Raw genomic sequence first — 22,959 nt, 5'->3', positions numbered from 1 at the left:
TGAGAGACTAAGACTTTTATCCAGTGACTCTTGGCCCCATCGGTGGGGGGCTGTGTCCAAGGGTACAACTTCCCCAGAGCTTCCAGGCCCACCCTGTGCAGGGCACAGGAGAAAAAGCAGATGTGTTGTGAGCTGCAGGAGAGGCGCTGGCACAGGGCACAGAGGTCCCCACCCCAGCAGCCGAGAGGCAGAAGGCACGTGCAGGGAGCCCAGAGGCTCAGCAGGATCTGAGATATGAGAAGATGTCTCCGAACACAGAGGCGCAGGAGGAGGCCGGAGATGACGGTCACTGGAGGGGCTCTGAGACGTGCACAGAAAACAGGACAGAGCTTGGCAGCAGCACTCATTTGTCGCCCTGCCACACACAGCCTGTGTTTTCTCCTTGACGGCATCTCAGTAGGACCCAATAATGCCAACGCCTGGAGATCCCTCTGGACAACCGTCTTCATCCTCCACATCTGGTCCTCCCCTACACCTGGGGCCTGGACCTGCTAAGGAGCTCTTTCCAGTTTTCTAGACACCTGTGGAATCCCTTCACCCACCCTTCCCCACCGGTGTGGCTGCTCTCCAGCTCACTCTCGTCCTGCTCTCCCCAACTGCCTCGGCTCCAGGGGGACGAGGCTTTCCCTGGGCTGCTGCCTTCCCTGCCCCCTTCCCAGTCCCCAGAAGGGTGCCGGCCGCAGAGGCCTCCAGAGCACAGCCTTGCTCACTGCATCAGCTCCAGCTGGAGGAGGATCTCCCAACCTCCTGCACCCTGACCCCTTCTTAGAGCAGCAGAGGCGGAAGCAGGAGCCTGCTTTGGAAAATGGCATGTTTTTACTGCTGTGTCTGCAGTGGCTTTTTAGCACAGTAGAATGTCCCCGCAGGCCCACCACTCTCACCCAGCCCCAGCCCTGCAGCCTCTGTCCGGGTGTCGGGGAAGCCTTTCTCAGCGTCACTCAGCCGTCTGAGGACTGGATGTGGCACAGACATACAGAGGTTAAAGCTGCTACACGGAAGACTGGAGATGCGGGAAGTGCATTCGCTTTAAGCCTAGAGGTGGTAGCCGTGTCCGGGGTCCTTTCCTGGGGGTGTGCCTGTTACCGAAATACCAAGGGTTTGGTCTAGGTCCTGCTGCTGGCCGCACAGAAAGCCAATGACTGACTGAGACAAAGAGAATTACCAGGGAAGACGGCTTTAATTGGGTGCTGCAGCCGGGGAGATGGGAGTTAAGTCTCAAATCCATCTCCCTGACTAAAACTAGGGGTTTATATAGCCAGGAAGAAATGCACCAATGTGTAGGAAAACAGGAACTCGGGAGGGCCCAGAAAGCAATCCTGATGAATGAGGGGGGTCCAGCATCTCATTGTCTGGATGTGGTGATCTGGTGAGTTTCAGTTCTTTGATATTTTGAGAGGCCCGAAGGTCATTTCCCGAGGAAGGAATTCAGATAAAACAACTGAAAGGTTCAAGCTTGAAGACCAGAAGGGTCAGTTTCTATGTGTATCAAAAAGAACAGCCTACGGGAGGATTGGATCGGTTTCATGCCCAACCCAGGGTACAGGATGTGGGAAGCCTGAGCTGGCCTGGTGAGCAGCCCAGACACCCGGGATGGAGTATTGCAGCCTCTCGCCCCACAGACTTGTGAACAGGGCGTGGGGACAGATACCCAGCTCCTAGGGCCATGCCACCCCCACCCCTGCCCGCCTCTCGCAGCACCTTTCCTGTGGATCTGACCCCCTTCCAGACACAGAAGTAAGCCAGCACCCGGCAGACACAGGGTCACCTCCCAGCTCCCTACCAGGCAAGAGCGACCAGGGCAGGGACTGATACTGCCGAACCCAGGAGCCGGGCCCGACCCAGCCTCAGGTCCAGCAGGTCCCGCCTGTCCACCTGAGCCAGGCCTAGAGCCCGGGAGCCCCTGGCTGGTGGGAGGCCACCCACAACCCACCCCACACGCAGCTCCAGCTCCCCCACCAGGCGGGGCGACTAGGACAGGGACAGAACCCGTTGAACCCAGGAGTGAGATCCGGCCCCGGGTCCCGCTGGGCCCTCCCGTCCACCTTGGCTGGACCTGGCGCCTGGGAGACCTTGGCTGGCGCGAGGCCACGCCCACCAGACATGCAGTTCCAGCTACCCCACCAGCTGGGCGACCAGGACAGGGACGGAGGCTGCTGAACCCAGTTAGAGGCCTGCCCCCGGGGTCTGTCCTGGGCGCTCCCCCAAGGACGGACAGGGCAGGCAGGGTCCGGGACGATGGCCGCACAGTCCCGGCCCCGTGTTCCCAGGCCCGTCTTGCTCCTCGATGTGAGGGAGACCCGGGGGATGGGACAGGCTGGGCCCCGCAGTGCCTGACTCCCTGCAGGGCTCCCGGGACAGGGGTCCGGCGGACAGCCGGCTGCTCAGGGGTGAGGGGTCCAAGCTGGCATTGCGGCCACCTTCCGGCCCGGGCTCTCTTGGGGAGGGGCGGGGTTGGTGAGAACCGGTCACGTGCTCCGGGGCTCACTCGGGGTCTCCCAGGGCCGGAAGTAGGGCCCCTGTGCGCAGGCGCCCTGAGGATCCCGGGCTGCCCATCTCACGCCAGGGGGCGGAATTTCCTGCAGCCTCTCTGCCTCCGCATCCTCGTGGGCCCTGACTTTCTCTCTGAGAGCCGCGCAGAGGCTCCGGAGCCATGCAGGCCGCAGGCCAGGGCACAGGGGGTTCGACGGGCGATGCTGATGGCCCAGGAGGCCCTGGCGTTCCTGGTGGCCCAGGGAGCGATGCTGGCGGCCCAGGAGAGGCGGGTGCTGCGGGCAGCGGTGGTCCCCAGGGCGTCGGGGCGTCAAGGGCCTCAGGGCCGAGAGGAGGCGCCCCGCGGGGCCCGCATGGCGGTGCCACTACTGCGCAGGATGGAAGGTGCCCCTGCGGGGCCAGGAGGCCGGACAGCCGCCTGCTTCAGTTGTATCCTGTTCTGTTCTGTTCTAGGAGGTTCTGGTGGCGGGGTGGGGGCCGTGAGATGGAGACAACAGGGTCAAGAGGTGGGGGGCAGGGCCAGGAGGTGGGTGAGGGCAGGGCCAGGTGCGGAAGGTGGGGTTTGGGAGATGGGGGTAAGGGGCCGGGTGGGGTGGGGGTGGGGGCTGGGAGTTGGAGGTCGAGGGGTGGCTCAGAGGAAGGGAGTAGGTAGGGGATGGGAGGTGGAGCGTGTGCACAGTTGGGTGCTGGGCGATGGGGTGAGGGGCAGGGGGACAGGAGACAGGGGTTCTTGGGTGTGTGAAGGGATCAGGAGTTGGGGGGAAGCGTGCAAGGTGGGAGCCGGTGGCTGGGGTGTGGGCTGGATGGGGGTGGTGTCAAGCGATGGGGAGAGGTCCCAGCTGATGCGGCAGGGGGCATGGTGGGGAGGGCCTTGGAAGGGCACACAGGAGTCAGCTTGAGGTGCAACAGAGGAAAGTGGGGAATCAAGACAGCTGGGTGGGGTTGCTGCAGGACCTGGGCCAGTGCGTGGGGAGACAGCCTGAGGGGATGAGATAGGCACCGGCCAAATCCTAGGAGATGGCACCTTAACTGGGTCCCCACCAGCCACATCACGATGCCTTTCTCGTCGCCCATGGAAGCGGAGCTGGTCCGCAGGATCCTGTCCCGGGATGCCGCACCGCTCCCCCGACCAGGGGCGGTTCTGAAGGACTTCACCGTGTCCGGCAACCTACTGTTTATGTCAGTTCGGGACCAGGACACGGAAGGCGCTGGGCGGATGAGGGTGGTGGGTTGGGGGCTGGGATCCGCCTCCCCGGAGGGGCAGAAAGCTAGAGATCTCAGAACACCCAAACACAAGGTCTCAGAACAGAGACCTGGTACACCAGGCCCGCCGCCACCCGAGGGAGCCCAGGGAGATGGGTGCAGAGGTGTCGCCTTTAACGTGATGTTCTCTGCCCCTCACATTTAGCCGACTGACTGCTGCAGACCACCGCCAACTCCAGCTCTCCATCAGCTCCTGTCTCCAGCAGCTTTCCCTGTTGATGTGGATCATGCAGTGCTTTCTGCCCGTGTTTTTGGCTCAGCCTCCCTCAGGGCAGAGGCGCTAAGCCCAGCCTGGCGCCCCTTCCTAGGTCATGCCTCCTCCCCTAGGGAATGGTCCCAGCACGAGTGGCCAGTTCATTGTGGGGGCCCGATTGTTTGTCGCTGGAGGAGGACGGCTTACATGTTTGTTTCTGTAGAAAATAAAACTGAGCTACGATTCCGTGTCTGAGTCTCTTTTCGGCGAGTGAAGGCACCTTCGGACTTGCATGCCCTTGTCCTCGGGTTGCAGGGGAGGCTCTGGGATTCACAGATTGAAGTAGCACAAGGTAACGGGAGGCAATTTGGGAAATGGGGGAAAACGAAAAGCCACTGGGTCCCGCCATTCAGCATTAACTACTGTGGACATTTTAGAATATTTTCCTCAATATACTTGCATTTATATGTTAAATATATGACAGTAGCATATATAATGTTTTTCCAGGTCAGCATTAAATTTTTTCCCAAATTGTTTTCATTGAACATATGAGCTGTTGTGCTTTCTAAAAATGCTTCAAAAACATGTACTTGAATAGATGCATAAAACCAGCATTATTTCACTGTTAAACATGTGATAGGGGCCGGGCATGGTGGCCCGCACCTGTATTTCCATTGTTCTGGGAGGCTCAGGCGGGAGGATGGCTTGAGACCTGCAGTCGGAGGCCACCCTGGGCAATGTAGTGAGATTCTATCTCTATAAGAATCATTTAAAAATTAGGGGTGGAGGGAGTGGTGGCATGCACCTGTAGTCCCAGTTACTCAGGAGGCTGACGTGGGAGGGTGGCTTGAGTCCAGGATCTCGAGGCTGCAGTGAGCTATGAATGCATCCCTGAGCTCCAGCCTTGGCGACAGAGCGAGACCCTGACTCTAAAGTAATAATAATAGTAAATGTGAACAGCGTAAAATGTTTGTAAACACGTAATGTTAACACAGATTCTCTTACTGCTTGCAGAGTCCAATGAACAAGAGCAAGGTTTCCTGTAAAGAAACTGACTTTCTGCCATGCTTGGTTTAGGGGAAGACGTACAGGCTCCTGCCTTTAAGAGCACTGCTTCCCACTGGGGGCAGAAAGCAGGGCCTTTTAAAGGGGTACTTGGTATAAATGGTAGGCAGGGGAGGGAGCAGGCAGCTGCAGGGTCTACGTGACTTACTGACGTGCCTTGTCTGCTGGGAGGTCACGCTGGCACCATCTTGGGCAGAGCTAGGTTGGAAAGGGGCTGTTTGACAAAGCAAAACAGACATATGCTTGAGCTGTGTTCTGGGATGCTCTTAAGTTGCTTGGAGACAACTTGATCCCTCTGAGTTTTGTTTTAGAATTTGCTCAGTGGGAACATAGCAGATTTTAATGTAAGATTAATAGTATTAGTTGATAATCTCCAATGCTTGGCAAGGCTGTAGTTGGAAACGAGGACTCATACGCTGTCAGTAGGAGTGGTAGTAACATCTACCTGGACATTTATTTGGCATTTTCTATTAAGGGAAAGATGTGCATTCCCTTCCACCCACCTTGAGGAATCCATCTGAGAAACTCCTGGATATGCAAATGAGGTAGAATCCACCAGCATCTTAATGACACCAACACGTAAATAGTTTTTAGAATGTAAATGTCCACCAGCTGCGGAAAGGCTGAACAAATCACTGCACAACTGAGGAAGGCGAGGGGGGTTGGTACATCCAGGCCGTGCCAAAGCCGGTTCTGTCTCAGAGCAGCGGAGTTTTTCCAAGAGACATGGGCACGCTGTGAGGAAGTCCCAGCAGGAAGCCAGGCGAATGCCACCTCCGCATGCCTGCCCCGGAGGGTGTGAGCGGCTTCCTTCTCCTCTGGATCGGTGGTGTGCTAGGAGAGGCCTGGGTCTCTGTCAAGGCCAGGGACGGATGGAAGCTGAGAGACGACGCTGAGACCTGGGGAGCTTCCTGGAATGCAGGAACTCAGTGAACTCGCTTTGTTTCAGCCCGAGGTGCGCAGAGGAAAACTGAAAGACCAGCAGCAACTTCAGAGAGACCTTCCTGTCATGCCAGCGGGATTCCTTGGGAGCCAGTGAGCGCTCCAGCCCTTGAGGGCTCTGTCACAGCTGGTGGGAGCATGGGTCAGGGCTGTGGCAGAACACACCCCAGCCTCAGGTGAAGAGGTCCCTAATGCTTCCCTCTAGCCCTCATATTCCAGAATTCCAAGTCAAGTCTGAAGAGTCCGCTTAACTTCCGTCCTCTCAAACATGCAGAGTGGTTGTCACACGCGGTTAGAGGAGTTTGACTCCTGGTGAAACGGGGAGACCCGGGCAAACCTGGCCACGAGTCCAGCATGTGCCCGCCCCAGCAAGCTCACCATGCCCCAGGGGAAGCAGCACCCGGAGAGGTCACCATGCCCCAGGGCCGCGACCCTGGCCGGGCTGACTCAGAAGTCCAGCTGCATTGCAGCTGTAACTGCATCCAGACAACTTTGACCAGGTGCTCAGCCACCGGCCCCTGCAGCCAACATCACGGGCACAAAAGCAGAAGCCCAGGGAGCAAAGATGAAGATCCAGGAGCACAGTAACTGTCAGGTAGGGACCTGCTGGCCCACTGAGTCTGGGAGCAACACCACAGGTCCTGCAGCGAGACCCCCGGAGTGACCTGGGGCCTGTCTCCAGAGGGCGGCCCTTCCTTAATTGGAGCTGCCTCTTCCCCTCCTGCCCTAGGATGTAAACCCCACTTGGGTGAAGTATTGAATTCACGGGGAATCTGACCCCGCTCTGCCCATGATGCTCATCTGTCCTCTGGGGCCTCATTCCCTGAGCTTCCCAGAGCGGCCTCCTTTGTTTGGCTCAGCTCTGTGTCTTCCTTCCCGAAGCTGTGTCTCCAGTGTGTTAGGCTTCCTCTCTCTTCCCTCAAGTGACCTCAAGGGCCCAGGAGGAAACGCAAGAGGGCAGGAGGGCTCCCTGAGGTGGAGAGCAGACAGAGAGCAGGTTCTCCTTCTGCCCTGTCTTGAAAGATGCCCCCAATTTACACCCACACGGGCGCCGGAATGGCCAGGTTGGTGAGGAGGGGGAATGGGCGACGCTCCCATGTAGACACCCAGAGAGGTGAGTCCCTGAGATGGAGAGAAAGGGGTATCCGCGAGCGCACTGCCCTGTGGGAGAGGGAGAATCTCGCTGTTTGCAGAGTCAGCTGTGTGGAAGGCTGCAGCCATCCTGTTTTTGCGTGTGTACCTACCGAGGCAAGAAGATCGCTTGGGGTCAAGAGTTTGAGACCAGCCTGGGCCACAGAGCAAGACCCTGTCTCTACAAAAATAAAAATTTTTTTTTTTGTTTTTGAGATGGAGTGTCGCTCTGTCGCCCAGGCTGGAGTGCAGTGGCACTATCTCAGCTCACTGCACGCTCCGCCCCCCGGGGTTCATACCATTCTCCTGCCTCAGCCTCCCGAGTAGCTGGGACTACAGGCGCCCGCCACCACACCCAGCTAATTTTTCATATTTTTAGTAGAGACGGGGTTTCACCATGTTAGCCAGGATGGTCTCAATCTCCTGACCTCATGATCCGCCCACCTCGGCCTCCCAAAGTGTTGGGATTACAGGTGTGAGCCACCGCACCCAGCCAAAAATAAAAAATTTTTTAAAGTGACATTTGAGATGTACTTTTAAGTGAAGCTGATGTGTTTGGTATTATTTTCTTGCAGAAAGTGAGGGGCATTAGTGTAAAGGATTTTGGAAGTGTTTAAAGAAACAAAAGGGAGCGTTGAGACGCCATCCACCCCTGAGAGAAGCTGCGTGGTATTATGGCGGGGGGGGCACCAGGATGGGTGGCCCCACTTCTGGCCTCTGACTTCCTGAGCCTCAGGCCCATGTGGGCCCAGGCAGGGCCCGGCAGGCCGGGCTGCCCAGCTGCCCTCCACTGTCCCCTCTGCCACCAGATGCCATCCGGCAGAGCAACCAGATGCTGCGGGAGCGCTGCGAGGAGCTTCTGCATTTCCAAGCCAGCCAGAGGGAGGAGAAGGAGTTCCTCATGTGCAGATTCCAGGAGGCCAGGAAACTGGTGGAGAGACTCAGCCTGGAGAAGCTCGACCTGAAGAGGCAGAAGGAGCAGGCTCTGCGGGAGGTGGAGCACCTGAAGAGATGCCAGCAGGTAGTCGGGGCAGGGCCAGGTTCTGAAAACCCGCGGTGACGCCAGTGCTCCACAAGGGAACCCGCGGTCGGGGTCCCCCAAAGCGCCTTGGGGCTCAGTGCTGTGCCGGGAGGGCTCGGAACTCAGAAAAGCCGTCACACTCCCAGTTCCGGTTCATTACAAGGAAAGGACACAGGTTACGGTGAGCGAAGGCTCAGGGCGCACAGGGCGGGCTCCAGGAGAGACCAGGCGTGAGCTTCAGCGGCTCCTCGCCCAGGGGAGTTGTGCAGACGGCACCTGTTTCTTTCGGCGACAGTGTGGGACAGCGAGCACGGAGTCACAACCGGGAAGCTCACCCCAGCCGTGGCGGCCGGGGTTTTCACGGGGGGTGGGCCGCGTAGGCACAGAGCGCCTGCGTGGCCAACTTTGGTCACTCGGCTGTAGCCACCAGAGGTCCAGCTGTGTGGCCCAAGGCTACCCCGATAAATCGTGTCATTAGCACAGACCGCCTGGTTTCAGGGTCTTTGTGTGTGGGCTTGGCTGATCGCAGGATCCTGGCGATGGTAGTCAGGAAGGGGCTGTGCTCCCTTTGAGGGGCAAGGTGGAGAGAAGTGGTGGAGAGGAAACTTGCTGGCGGGTACCTGGCACTTGCCACAGCCAGGCTGCACTCCCCTGGGGAAAGGCATGGATGGTGGGCTGTGCACGCCGCTCCACTCAGGGCTGAGAGCGCCTGGCTTAAGGCGTTGATTTCCTGTGTGGGAAGTGGATGAGTTTTCTACAGCTGCCGTGACCAAGCACCACAGACTGCGGGGCCGAAGCCACAGAAACGCGTGGCCTCCCGCTTCTGGAGGCCTGGAGGCTGAGCTAGCGGTGGCGTCGGCAGGGTGGGCTCCCCGCCAGGGCCGTGAGGGAGCTGCCTTCCAGGCCTCTCCACGGCGCCGGGGGCCGCCGGCTGCACCTCTCCAGCCTCCATCTCCGTCATCCTGTGGCCTTGTCCCCGCGGGCCTCTGTGCCTGTCCTCCTCTTTTGACAAGAACACCGGAGATACGCAAAGGTACACAAAAGCGGGCCTTTGTTCAAGCTGGCAAAAGAGATTTTCTTCAGAAACCCCTGCTTGCGGGGGAGAGAGCTGAGCTCCGTTCCCGCCCCAGCAGAGGCGGCCTGGCCTTGCGAAGGGAGGATGAGGGAGTCGGGAGGGGGCGAGTGCAGGCTCAGGTGAAAGATGACGGGGCGGCCAGCGTCCTTGCCACGAGGCCAGCCGTGTGTGGGAGCTGCCGGTGCCTACCAAGGTTGGGATGCTTCCGTCCCGTGGAGACTGGGAGACTGGGCCCCGCGCCTCCTGAGGTTTCCGTTTCCAAGGAGTGGCTGCGGGGCCCTCGGGAAAGCCCCTGGGTTGTGGGTGCTACACAGATGTCTCAAAGGGACAGGGTAAGCCCTTTGTAGTAAATGCGGTAAGAAAGGGAGGTCAGGTGTTGGCCGGAACAGACAGTAAATGCTCTGGGCAGCCCTGAGCGTTTCCAGACGGGAACTCACTCAAAAAGGGGGCTGGGGCGTCCCAGGGGCGCGGCCTTAGGCTCCCAGAGGCCCCGTGAGGTGGTGGCCGGGTGTCTTCGGGCGGGGGTTTGAGTGCAGTGTGCCTGCCGAGAGGTTCTGCAGTTCCCAGTGTTTAACAAAATTCAGTGTCCACTCTTGATTTGCACAAACTCTCCCATCCTGGCGGTCCCGGGTGTGGACTGGGGCCTGTGTTTACTTTGCCCTATTCGTGTCTGGCCTCCTTTTGTCCCAAGTCTCAGAGAGACGGAGAGAGATCCCCTGCTGGGGCTGTAGCTGCAAGGCCACCGGGTTCAGCCCTCGAGGCCTGCTTGCCGGGGCAGTGACTAAGCCGTTGACAACCTCAAGGCAGCTTTGTGCTCCTTCGTCTCTTTGGGGATCTCTTTTTGCCCCATCTGTGTGTCACCCTGTGGCAGAGGGTTAAGGTGGGCAGCTGGGGAGGGTTGGGTGGCCCTTGGGCTCATGAGGCCCTAGGGCACCCAGGTTTGGGGGTGCCGAGGGCAGGAAAAAAGGCCTCATGGTGCGCAGGCCTCAGCCGCTTGCAGGTTGCCCCGGGCTTGCGGATGGCAGGAGTGGGCCGCTGGGGAGAAAGCAGTGCTGACAGGAAGTGGCTTTTTATCCTGCAGCAGATGGCTGAGGACAAGGCCTCTGTGAAAGCCCAGGTGACGTCCTTGCTCGGGGAGCTGCAGGAGAGCCAGAGTCGCTTGGAGGCTGCCACTAAGGAATGCCAGGCTCTGGAGGGTCGGTGAGTCGGGGGAGCCGGCTCCGGAGACCCCTTCCAGGGTTTCCAAAAGCAATGAGGTGGGTTTAGGGGCCTCCAGGGTGCTCCTTGATGAGGATAGACCGGGGCAGGCTGCGTAAACACGTCGGGGCAGACGTCGGGAGAGGTCTGGGCCAGGCGTCCGGGACCTGGGTCCCAGCCGGCTCTCCGCACTCTGTGACCCTTTGATGGAGTTTGGATTATTTCCTTAGGAGGCATTTTGGGGGCCCCGAGCCCACACCCACGGTGTCTAGTTCTCTGGAAGGACTTCTGGGACCGGCGCACAGTCGCCCTCGTGGCTGAGGTTGATGACAGGGAAAAAGGCACAGGGCAGCAGCCGCCAGGGCAGGAGCCGCCAGGGCAGGAGCCGTGGGGGGAGTTGGAGAAGCCCTGTCCCAGCCTCCCGCCGCCCTGCGAGCGGCACAGTGAGAAGCGCCTCCCACACGGGCCATGTTCCTGCCCAGCGATGCCCGCTAGAGACTCAGCGCCCTGGGTGTTTACTGGGGGCAGGTCCTGTCAGTGCCCTCTGCCAGGCAGGTAGCTAAATCCCCGACTCCCAGCAGCAGAGCGGGTGCTCGCGTCAACCACGTTCTTCCTACAAATGGCCTAGGTGCAGGGACCGCCCTGACCACTAGAGAAAGTGTCACTGTGGCAAGGGAACTTCACCAGCCAAGGGCCAACCTTGCCAGCCGGTGGCCTCAGGCCTGCTGGTTACTCTCTTTTGCAAAGGGGTCTTGGTTCTTGTGAGTGGGACCATTGGGTCAAAGGGCAGGGAGGTTTCTGTGGTTGTCATTCGGTCCTGCTTCTGCCCTCCAGACAGATGGATCAGCTGCCAGGGGGGCCCCAGCCATCCCAGCACAGTAGGCGGTCAAGGTGCACTTGGGGCAGCCAGCAGGGCAGAGGGGAGGGGAGCTTGACCCAGGCTCTGATGGGCAGAGGGAACCCGTGCAGGGTGTGGGGGCAGTATGCAGGCAGGCGCGGAGGGGAGAGCCAAGCAGCCAGGCCTGCCAGGCAGAGTTGGGGTGACTGGAGAAGGGCCGTGTCTGCCTGTGGCCAGAGGCCACCCAGGACCTGGACAGATGCACCCACCATTGTCCCTGCAGTGAGGCTGTGGAAGGGCTTGGTGTGGTGGGATGAGGCCAGACCCTGGAAACTGGAGGTTAAGGGAGCTGTAGGGGGGCAGGTGTGGGAACTGAGCATCCGAGCAGGTCGTCTGGGACTCCAGCAGAGCTCTGGGCAGCAGCAGGGATGGGGCCGAGGCCCGGTCTGCATTGAGCTCAGTGCTTGCACGCCCAGGTGGGCAGTCTCTCATTTTTGGAACAGCAGTCTCTCCTGACCCCCTCCACTGAGACTGCTTTTGCTGGGGCCCCCAGCAGCCCCCCAGTGGAACTCCACGAGCAGTTCCGAGGGCTCCTCTCACCTGGCCCCAGCACTGCGGGATGCAGGCGACCCCATCCTTTTCTCGGACCACCCCCTTCCCCTGGCTTCCAGGTCTCCTTGCCATCTGTACTTGGTCACCTGCTGGGCCCCTGCATTGAAGCAAACACGTCTTAAGCAAAGCTCCTCACCTGCTGCTCCCACCTGGCCCCCTGCAGTTGTCCTCGTGTCTGTTGACGGTGCCTCCACCCTGCCGCCCGGCATCAGCTCGCAGTCACAGGGTGTTCAGAGCCGACCCCCACGCCCTGCGCATAGCCCCTCCCGTCCCCCCGTTCGTCCTCCCTGAGTCTGCTCTTTCCCCGTGCCAGGGCCCGGGCGGCCAGCGAGCAGGCGCGGCAGCTGGAGAGTGAGCGCGAGGCGCTGCAGCAGCAGCACAGCGTGCAGGTGGACCAGCTGCGCATGCAGGGCCAGAGCGTGGAGGCCGCGCTCCGCATGGAGCGCCAGGCCGCCTCGGAGGAGAAGTGAGTCAGCGGGGGCGGGGCCGCACCACGGGGTCTGTGGTTCTACACTTGATCTTAGCCGAAAGGCTGAGAAGTGTCGGGTCCCTGGTTCTTTCTGCCTTCTGAGGACTCCTTCAGATTCTGCCTGTGGCTGTGGGCCCATTCTATCCCTTAGCCTTGCTAACGGTAGAGGCGACCATGATGACACCCGGTTTGTCTTTGATACAGTCATGCCATCTGCTCTCCAGACCACGTTTCACTGCGTGTCCACACGTGGCCTTTTTTGTAGTTTTTTTTCCTAGCCACTAGGTCATCAGGGGACTTGTCCTTTGAAACCCCTTCTAGGCCAGGTGCCGTGGCTCACGCCTGTAATCCCAACACTTTGGGAGGCCAAAGTGGGTGGATGGCTTAAGCCCGGGAGTTCCAAGACCAGCCTGGGCAACAGAAAGACAACAAAAATACCCCCAAACCCCCCCTTCTACCAGCATCCAATCTGGGACCTCAGGTTCCTGTCCTTGGCGTGCCTTTTGAGTCTCCTTTAATCTAGAACAGTTCCCCTGCCTTTCTGAGCTGTTTGTGAAGTTCACAGTTTTGAACAGTGCAGGGTAGTTCCATTGTATTATTATTATTATTTTCAAGACAGGGTCTTGCTCTGCCGTCCAGGCTGGAGTGCAGTGGCATAATCTCGGCTTACTGTACCTTCCGCCTCTTGGGCTCAAGCGATCCTCCCAGGTAGCTGGGACTATAGGCACAGGCCAGCACACCTGGCTAATTTTTGCATTTTTGGTAGAGGTGGCGTTTTCCCATGTTGCCCGGGCTGGTCTTGAACTCCTGAGCTCAAGCGATCCTCCTGCCTTGGCTTCTCAAAGTGTTGGGATTATGGGCGTGAGCCACCGCGTCTGGCCACGATTTTATTATAAACATTAAAAATACTAGCTTTTAGGAAAACGATATTAACTGCCTGGTGACCAGCCCACCAAAGCCTGCTTTAGAGTTGACGGCCTCAGGAGTCCTCACACAGCCTTGGAAGACCCCATTCCAGGGCTGTGATGCAAGGGAGGGAAGGAAGGGGGTAGAGTTGGAAGCAGGCAGCACCGTGGCTGGACTGGCATGAGGTGGTTTCTCCAGCAAAAGCTCCCTTTCCTCAGGAGGAAGCTGGCCCAGTTGCAGGTGGCCTATCACCAGCTCTTCCAAGAATACGACAACCACATCAAGAGCAGCGTGGTGGGCAGTGAGCGGAAGCGAGTGAGTGCGGCCACCGGGGCTCTAGGGCTGGCCTTGCCTCTTCCTCTCCCCGTGGCCCTGAACCTTGAGAATGGGTAGACCTGCCTTAGACTTGCCTTAGACCTGTGTCAGACTGCAGCTGCGACAGCTCAGGGAAGCTGTGGGGAGATGGCAACCCCAGGATGTTGCTCTCAGGAGTGTCAGCAGGCCATCTTAATGGGGGGCTGGGCCAGAGCCTTGGGATGCTCCCTCTGTGGGGCTGGGGACATCTTGTCTCCATGGACATTCCCTCTTGCCAGCCATCGCCATCTGGGCACCTGGCTCAGCTTCCCCCAAGCCAAGGTAAGCCCGACAGCATTTCCACCCCAGTGTTGGCTGGGAGCCTTTTCCTAGTTTGTCCTCATCAGACCTAAGCTGGGTGCAGTTTGCTAGTGATCACATTTGAGCAGGACACCGTCAATCGTAAGTGTACCCAGAAGAGATTTATAAGGACAAAGCCTGAAGCCAGGTCACATGGGGAAGAGTTAGCTACAAAACTGGCCACTTAATCTCTGGAGGGGGGCGTTGGTGGGGTGTGTCTGTGTGTGTCTCAGGGGGCTGGAGATGCCTGCGTGGGAGGAGTGCACCTCTGACCAGGTGGCAGAGTGGAAGGACTGAGGGCTCTCAGCTGAGCTGTGCACATGGCGGGCACAGGACCGGCTCGCTGTGAGTGGGTGTGGCCTGTGTCCTATGAAGGGTGGGAGGAGGGCTGTGGAGCTGGGGATTCTGGGAAGGGAATGTCGGCCCAGCTGGGAGGTTGTACCAGATGACCTCAGCGGCCTCTTCAGTCCTGAAAAAAACCTCAGCATCTCCTCTGTCGTTTTGGGCCGTGACAGGACGCAGCCATCTCCCTGTGCACGCTGAGCTCCTGCAATGGGCCCTCAAGTCAGGGGCTGGCATCACCCAGCCTGGTCAGCCAGGGCCACTCTTTCATCCTTCTCAGTTCTTCTCAGCCAGCCTCGCCCTGGGCTGACGAGGCTCCGTCAGCTCCCCTTGCCCATCCTTAGGGAATGCAGCTGGAAGATCTCAAACAGCAGCTCCAGCAGGCCGAGGAGGCCCTGGTGGCCAAACAGGAGGTGATCGATAAGCTGAAGGAGGAGGCCGAGCAGCACAAGATTGTGATGGAGACCGTTCCGGTGCTGAAGGCCCAGGTGAGGGCCCTCCTCTCTGACCCACCCTGGCACTGGGACCTGGAGTGTCTCTTTGGCGTCTTTTTTTTTTTTTTGCTTTTGCTTTTTGAGATTGAGTCTTGCTCTTGTTGCCCAGGCTGGAGTGCCACTAGTGGCACGATCTTGGCTCACTGCAACCTCTGCCTCCCAGGTTCAAACAATTCTCTTGCCTCAGCCTCCTGAGTAGCTGGGATTACAGGCACCTGCCACCATGCCCGTCTAATTTTTGTATTTTTAGTAGAGACAGGGTTTCACCATGTTGGCCCAGCTGGTCTCGAACTTCTGGCCTCAGGTGATCTGCCCACCTCAGTCTCTCAAAGTTCTGAGATTACAGGCGTGAGCCACCGCACCCGGCCTCTTTGGCATCATTTTGTAGTGGCCTTTCGTAAGCTTCTGAGCCACTTGTGCTGCTCCTTAGACCTCTCGGTGAGCTTGGCATTACTCGCCGACGTATCTGTTTCCTCTGCGCTGCTGGGGGCTCTGGGAGGACGGCAGTGGGTTCTGCTTTGTTCCTGTGGTGCCTGGCACAGTGCCTGGTGGGTGGCTGGCTTGTGGCGGGCACATCCCTTTCTGTTGGATTTGCCAGGCGGATATCTACAAGGCGGACTTCCAGGCTGAGAGGCAGGCCCGGGAGAAGCTGGCCGAGAAGAAGGAGCTCCTGCAGGAGCAGCTGGAGCAGCTGCAGAGGGAGTACAGCAAACTGAAGGCCAGCTGTCAGGAGTCGGCCAGGTGGGCCTCTGAGAGCGTGCCCGTGTGAGCAGTGGGTGCGACACTGGGGGGTCGCCAGTGGTGACTGCAGGAGACGGATGGCTCCTGGTGTTCTGGGTTAGGGCTCACTGTGGTCCCTCTCCTCTCACCTGAGCTTCCAAGAGCTGCTTTGACACTAGTCCAGCCAAGGAGCTTTACAGAAATGCGTGCCTTGACTGGACGGTTTCTGTTTTCAAAGGATCGAGGACATGAGGAAGCGGCATGTCGAGGTCTCCCAGGCCCCCTTGCCCCCCGCCCCTGGTGAGTGAGCGAGAACTGGGCCTGCGGGAGGAGGTGGGTGGGGAGGGCAGGTGCTGCGCCGCGGGAGGTCACAGTTCGACCTTCCTGTTGCTCTCTGGAGACTTGACGGCGGGAGCTCGTGTAGGCCACCCCATCGGTAGCCCACCCCCTTCCCCGAGGCTAAGGGAGGCATGCCGTGGTAGCGGCGGCTCCTGGTCTTACATGAGTGGCCTGTGAGACCAGGCCTGCCATTGACAGTCGTGCCAAGTCTCCATCCCCCTCCATCCTCCCCTTCCCTCTGACTCTTCTCTTTTCCCAGCCTACCTCTCCTCTCCCCTGGCCCTGCCCAGCCAGAGGAGGAGCCCCCCCGAGGAGCCACCTGACTTCTGCTGTCCCAAGTGCCAGTATCAGGCCCCTGATATGGACACCCTGCAGATACATGTCATGGAGTGCATTGAGTAGGGCCGGCCAGTGCAAGGCCACTGCCTGCCGAGGACGTGCCCGGGACCGTGCAGTCTGCGCTTTCCTCTCCCGCCTGCCTAGCCCAGGATGAAGGGCTGGGTGGCCACAACTGGGATGCCACCTGGAGCCCCACCCAGGAGCTGGCCGCGGCGCCTTACGCTTCAGCTGTTGATCCGCTGGTCCCCTCTTTTGGGGTAGATGCGGCCCGGATCAGGCCTGACTCGCTGCTCTTTTTGTTCCCTTCTGTCTGCTCGAACCACTTGCCTCGGGCTAATCCCTCCCTCTTCATCCACCCGGCACTGGGGAAGTCAAGAATGGGGGCCTGGGGCTCTCAGGGAGAACTGCTTCCCCTGGCAGAGCTGGGTGGCAGCTCTTCCTCCCACCGGACACCGACCCGCCCGCCGCCGTGCCCTGGGAGTGCTGCCCTCTTACCAGGCACATGGGTGCTCTCCTTTTGGGCTGCATGCTATTCCATTTTGCAGCCAGACCGATGTGTATTTAACCAGCCACTATTGATGGACATTTGGGTTGTTTCCCATCTTTTTGTTACCATAAATAACGGCATAGTAAAAATCCTTGTGCAGTAGTCGTGCGTATCTTTGGCATAGATTCTGAGAAGTGACACCACTGAGCATGGGCGATGGGGTAGATGGTACCTGAGCCCCTTCCTCCCTGGAGCTTGGTTTCCCATCTCTCCCCACCCCCTATTTCCCTAGCCTTGCCAAGGAGGAGGTGGGAAAGCCCGTTTGGGTTTTTGTCATTCGCTAGGCCATGCAGTTCTCTGTTAAGAGTGAGCTTAAACATCTTTCCTGAGGCTTTAAGGACCTTTTTTAGTTCTGCTTCTGAATGGGCTGCTCATATCATATATACATATGTATATGTATAGCTGTGTATATGTATATGTATATGTATGTATGTGTGTGTGTGTGTGTGTGTGTGTATATATATATATATATTTTTTTTTTTTTTTTTTTTGAGACAGAGTTTTGCTCTTCTCGCCCAGACTGGAGTGCAATGGCGTGATCTCAGCTCACTGCAACCTCTGCCTCCTGGGTTCAAGCGATTCTCCTGCCTCAGCCTCCCTAGTAGCTGGGACTACAGGCGCCTGCCACCATGCTCGGCTAATTTTTGTATTTTTAGTAGAGATGGGGTTTCACCATGTTGGCCAGGCTGGTCTCGAACTCCTGACCTCACGTGATCCACCTGCCTTGGCCTCCCAAAGTGCTGGGATTACAGGTGTGAGCCACTGTACCTGGCCAATTTTTGTATTTTTAGTAGAGATGGGGGTTTCACCACTTTGGCCAGGCTGGTCTCAAACTCCTGACCTCAGGTGATCTGCCTGCCTCGGCCTCCCAAAGTGCTAGGATTACAGGTGTGAGCCACTGCGCCCCGCTGGGCTGCTCATATCTTTTATCCATTTTTCTACTGGGTTATCTTTTGTTGCTCAGCTTTTAGAAACTCTTTGTCCATGAGCAGGATTAGGTTTGTGGCTGTGATAGAAATTGCAGATATCTTTTCCTGCTTTGACCTCGCTACTAGTGTTTCTTTGTTTTTTGTTTTGAGATAAGGTCTCTGTCACCCGGGTGGGAGTGTAGTGGCACAATCAGAGCTCACTGCAGCCTTGACCTCCTGAGCTCCAGCAGTCCTCCTGCCTCGGCCTTGCGAGTAGCTGGGATCACAGGCGTGCGCCACCACACCCTGCTAAACTACTGGTGCTTCTCAGCCTCGAAGTTTTTTTTTTCTTTATGTAGTCACATTTATCCATTTTTTCCCCCTTTTACTGCTTTGAGTTCGGAGTCGTCATGACCACCTTGTGGTCTGTGGGAAGGATGCTTCACACATGAGCACTTTTCTTTTTCTAACACCGAAGCGTGCTCTTGTCTTCACCAAGAGTGTTGCTGCCCAGTGTGACTGGTGGTGGCTGTTTCATCATATTCCAGAAGTTTGTGATGCCATTTCCCACACTGGCCCCAATTAGGAAGAACAGACGACTCTACTTGTTTTGCAAGATTCTGGAAATTTCCTGGGGTGTCAGAGCCCTGGGCATTAACCCTGCAATTGTAGCAAAGGAAACAAAGTTGGAAGTTGACTCCCCAGCACCCGGGCCTTCCTTCCTGCCCTCCTCCAAGCTGCCCTGGTTGGGAACGGGATGTTGTGAATCCACCCTGAGGCTTCCTCACAGGGCTTCCTGCTATTTGACAGTGTGAGGCTGGCTAGAATTGGGATATGAGGCCTTCTAAAAATTAACCTGGCCTGAGGGCTTTCTCAGCATCTGGGGGCGGGGTGTGGGGGCGGGGAGTGACCTTTCCCCTTCTTCAAGCCAGGTGCCCATCAGATTCTACTTGGGAAAATGTGAAAGGCACAGACAGCTTCTCTGCTCACGGGTGCTGCACTTAAATCCTAATCTTGCAATTTTTCTACAAGAGCACTTTACCTTTTTTTTTGGAGGGAGGGTGTATGAGTAGACGGTGGTTGCTGTAACAAAGTACTGCACACTTGGGGCTTAAAACAACAGAAACTCCTTCACAGTGTTGGAAGCCACAGTCTGCAATCAAGTTGTCAGCAAGGCTGGTTTCTTTTTTCTTTTTCTTTCTTTCTTTCTTCTTTTCTTTCTTTCTTTTCTTTCTCTCTCTTTCTTTCTTTCTTCTTTCTTTCTCTCTCTTTCTTTTTCTTTCTTTCTCTTTCTCTTTCTTTCTTTCTTTTTTCTTTCTTTTCTTTCTCCCTCACTCTCTTCCTCTCTCTCTCCTCTCTCTCTTTCTTTCTCTCTTTCTTTCTTGTTGGATACAGTCTTGCTCTGACACCCAGGCTGGAGTGCAGTGGCGCCATCTCAGTTCACTGCAACTTCCGCCTCCAGGGTTCAAGCAATTCTTGTGCCTCAGCCTCCCGAGTATCTGGGATTACAAGTGCCCGCCACTACGTCCGGCAAGGCTGGTTTCCTCTGCAGGTGCCAAGAGAATCGTTTACAGGCCTCTGTCTTAGCCTCTGCTGGTTGCTTATAGAGCCATCACCCTAGTCTCTGCCTCTGTCATCACACAGTCTCTTCCTCTTCGTCTGTGTCTTCCCTTTTGTCTCATAAAGGACACCAGTCATTGGATGTAGGGCCCACCTGGATAATCCGGAATGATCTCCTCATCTCGGCATTCATTACATCTGCAAAGACCCTTTTCCCAAAGAAGGTCACACCCATAAGATATGCACGTATCTCTTCAGGGCCATCACACAACCCAGTATGGGGACATGTTCCAGTGCACACAGATGAGGGCAAATGCAGCAGCAGTGCCTGGGAGCTGGAAAAACACCCCTGCTTGGGCCCCCTGGACCAACTGAGTCAGAATCTTGGTCTAGACCCACCAGGCATTGGTCTAGACCCACCGCCCTGCCCGGAGGTGGGGCTGCCTCCTCCCTCCTCCGGTAGCACAGTGTAGGGTTGACCGTACACCAGACACCAAGGATTTAAAACCATACCATTTGCCCAGAAGTACGGCATTCCAGGGTTTTCCTTTTCGGCTTTACTTAGGTTGAGCTTCCAGAACAACTGGTCGGATTACTCTTGGGAGGGAACCAGCCTGCCTGCCCTATTGGCTGCGGCCCCTTGATCCACAAACGAAGCCCATCCCTGCCGGAGCTTGTGGCGTTCTCTGGTGTTCATGCGCGCTCCCCCTCCTGCCGACCAATGCACAAGAACAGTGCGGGCGACCAGTAAGCACAGTGAGAAAGCATTTCATCCTCATCAGTAACTAAAACAACACCAAGTCTGACAGCAAGCAAAAAGTGATCTGAAAATGGCAACCGATGAAGCCCTAGGTGAGCGCTCTGCTGGCAAGGTGCAGGACAGCGGCCCTTGCAATGCTGCCCTTTCCGAGGGGGCCATTTGCTGGGATGGAGCAAGCCCGTAGGCAGCGTCCTCGGCCCTGGTGCGTAACCCTAAGAGAGAGTCGGGCACTCAACGATGACTCTGGCATTGGGAAGGTGCTTCACTTCATCATCTGTAGCTGCCAAAGGTCGGGGTGAGATAAGAGGCTGCGTATGTAACGATGTGGCCCGGCACAGCTGGCATTTTGAACATCTCCTCACACGCAACATGCCTTGTAGCATGTTGGTGTGAACAGGCCAGGTGACAAACTTATGGATAAAGCGTGACCCCAATAGAGAAGTGAAAGCTCTGAGTGCATACCCTGCTATAACATTTGGACGGACGTGAGTAGCTGGGTGGCCAGTAATGAGAAGTTTTCCTTACATGTTAATACATTTCCTAAATGCCTATAATTTGCACGCATTCCTTTGATACACAGAGAATACGGCTTCCCACACAGTCGCTCGGGGGTTAACGCAGCTTGGTTTTCTTCTGTGCCAGTGGCAGGGAAGAGCCCGCTGTTGACACAGCCGCTCAGCAAGGCACGGGGCAGGGGCTGACTGTGTCTCCTGGGGCTGCCGTGACCAAGCACCACAGACTGCGGGGCCGAAGCCACAGAAACGCGTGGCCTCCCGCTTCTGGAGGCCTGGAGGCTGAGCTAGCGGTGGCGTCGGCAGGGTGGGCTCCCCGCCAGGGCCGTGAGGGAGCTGCCTTCCAGGCCTCTCCACGGCGCCGGGGGCCGCCGGCTGCACCTCTCCAGCCTCCATCTCCGTCATCCTGTGGCCTTGTCCCCGCGGGCCTCTGTGCCTGTCCTCCTCTTTTGACAAGAACACCGGAGATACGCAAAGGTACACAAAAGCGGGCCTTTGTTCAAGCTGGCAAAAGAGATTTTCTTCAGAAACCCCTGCTTGCGGGGGAGAGAGCTGAGCTCCGTTCCCGCCCCAGCAGAGGCGGCCTGGCCTTGCGAAGGGAGGATGAGGGAGTCGGGAGGGGGCGAGTGCAGGCTCAGGTGAAAGATGACGGGGCGGCCAGCGTCCTTGCCACGAGGCCAGCCGTGTGTGGGAGCTGCCGGTGCCTACCAAGGTTGGGATGCTTCCGTCCCGTGGAGACTGGGAGACTGGGCCCCGCGCCTCCTGAGGTTTCCGTTTCCAAGGAGTGGCTGCGGGGCCCTCGGGAAAGCCCCTGGGTTGTGGGTGCTACACAGATGTCTCAAAGGGACAGGGTAAGCCCTTTGTAGTAAATGCGGTAAGAAAGGGAGGTCAGGTGTTGGCCGGAACAGACAGTAAATGCTCTGGGCAGCCCTGAGCGTTTCCAGACGGGAACTCACTCAAAAAGGGGGCTGGGGCGTCCCAGGGGCGCGGCCTTAGGCTCCCAGAGGCCCCGTGAGGTGGTGGCCGGGTGTCTTCGGGCGGGGGTTTGAGTGCAGTGTGCCTGCCGAGAGGTTCTGCAGTTCCTAGCACCATCATTTTCTCCTCCTCAGACCCCTGGGTTCTCCTTCCACGTCCCGGCAGCTGCTTCGCAGGCTCCTTGCTGGTTCCTGTGTCTCCGAGCTGACTCCCGAATTCTCTTCCTCTCCTTGCTCAGACGCTCCCCCTTTGTGACCTCGTCCATCTTCAAGGCCTTGATGCTGATGACAGATTTCTGTCTTCCAGTCCTGATCTGTTCCTTCACGAAAATGAGCCCAGTAGCCCGTCCAAGCCAGAAATGGACTTTTAGCCCCCACCGCCTGCCAACTCTGCCCTTTCCCTCATCCCCAGTTGCTTAAGCCAAAACGGATTCCTCTTCCTCTCGTGATCCAAACTCCTGAGTCCCTTCACCTTTTGCCTACACTATCACAGTGACCTCCTTGCTGCTTTCACGCTGGAGAGCGTGGGCTCCCTGTGATCTACTCTCCACATGGCAGCCAGTGTCATCTGGTAAACCTTTGCTGAAACCCTGCCATGCCCTTCAGTTGCCCTGGAAACCTGAACTCATCCTCAGCCTGGCTCGCAGAGCCCTCATGCCACTGGGACGTCACGTTATGTCCCTCTCCTGCTGGCCCGCTGCACCCAGCCGCACCACATGCCGGCCGCACCACACACACGCTGGCCTTTTGGCCCTTCCTCGAACACACGGCGCTTGTCCTTGTTGTCCCCTCATCTTTGCATGGCCGATTTCTTTTTCTCATTCAGCTCTAAGTTTAAACTTTCAACAGTTCTGAGCGTATCACCTTCTTCATCTTAAAGTCCTCATCCTAAATCACACTGCGCTGTTTTAACTCCCTGCTTGGCAGTCCAAATGGCCTCATTTATTCTGCTTTGTTTTCTCTCTCCTTCCACCAGAGGGAGAGCAGAGGCCTCCTCCAGCTCAGTCAGGCATCATCCCCCGGAACAGCGGTCTCCAACCTTTTTGGCACCAGGGACTGGTTTTGTGGAAGACAACTTTTCCACAGACGGGGATGGGGCGTGGGATGACGGTTCGGGGATGAAACTCTTCCACTTCAGATCATCAGGCATTAGTCAGATGCTCCTAAGGAGCACACAACCTAGATCCCTCGCACACACAGTTCACAATAGGGTTTGCGCTCCTGTGAGAATCTGAGGCCGCTGGCTGATCTGACAGGAGGCACAGCTCAGGCGGTCATGACAGCAATGGGGAGCAGCTGTACACACAGATGAAGCTTCGCTCGCGTGCCCACCACTCGCCGCCTGCTCTGTGGCTCAGTTCTTAACAGGCCACAGACCAGTATGGGTCCGTGGCCGGGGGGTTGGGGACCCCTGCCCTAGAACGATGCTCGGCACAGCTACACTCGGTGCACATTTCTTGGTGGCCTGAGCTTGTCTTGAGCTCCATCAGGATTTCTCTGTCAATATTTTTGTAGACCATACCCTGTCACCATAAATGGTGCTTGGTAGAAATGACTCTATGAATGTGATAGGGATAACACAGAAAACCCATGGTAGAGAGCATGGCG

General features: G+C 57.5%; 2 protein-coding genes across 5 annotated transcripts; both read left to right on the top strand.

The window, feature by feature from the left end:
• Positions 1-2,510: 2,510 nt before the first annotated feature.
• Positions 2,511-4,189, top strand: LOC115932255 (cancer/testis antigen 2). Of its 2 annotated transcripts, XM_031005951.3 has the most exons (3): positions 2,528-2,919; positions 3,535-3,669; positions 3,899-4,189. In XM_031005951.3, exons 1-3 carry the CDS (start codon positions 2,651-2,653, stop codon positions 4,035-4,037), a joined length of 543 nt encoding a protein of 180 aa, XP_030861811.1. In that variant the 5' UTR covers positions 2,528-2,650; the 3' UTR covers positions 4,038-4,189. The 2 variants fall into 2 exon arrangements, with proteins under 2 accessions (XP_030861810.1, XP_030861811.1); XM_031005950.3 differs by having other exon boundaries at positions 2,511-2,919; positions 3,535-4,044.
• A 2,688-nt stretch (positions 4,190-6,877) lies between these two features.
• LOC115932121 (NF-kappa-B essential modulator-like) lies at positions 6,878-20,491 on the top strand. Of its 3 annotated transcripts, none has more exons than XM_055375927.2 (8): positions 6,878-8,105; positions 10,262-10,380; positions 12,141-12,293; positions 13,421-13,517; positions 14,543-14,686; positions 15,291-15,433; positions 15,651-15,712; positions 16,011-16,739. In XM_055375927.2, the coding sequence occupies exons 1-8, from the start codon at positions 7,917-7,919 to the stop codon at positions 16,151-16,153; spliced, it is 1,050 nt and encodes a 349-aa protein (XP_055231902.1). In that variant the 5' UTR covers positions 6,878-7,916; the 3' UTR covers positions 16,154-16,739. The 3 variants fall into 3 exon arrangements, with proteins under 3 accessions (XP_055231902.1, XP_055231905.1, XP_055231904.1); XM_055375929.2 differs by lacking the exon at positions 16,011-16,739 and adding an exon at positions 19,671-20,491 and having other exon boundaries at positions 7,641-8,105; XM_055375930.2 differs by lacking the exon at positions 12,141-12,293 and having other exon boundaries at positions 7,639-8,105.
• Positions 20,492-22,959: the final 2,468 nt, after the last annotated feature.

This window comes from Gorilla gorilla, chromosome X, assembly GCF_029281585.2.
Source record: "Gorilla gorilla gorilla isolate KB3781 chromosome X, NHGRI_mGorGor1-v2.1_pri, whole genome shotgun sequence".
Taxonomy (NCBI): domain Eukaryota; kingdom Metazoa; phylum Chordata; class Mammalia; order Primates; family Hominidae; genus Gorilla; species Gorilla gorilla.
This window is presented reverse-complemented; position numbering and strand designations above follow the sequence as displayed.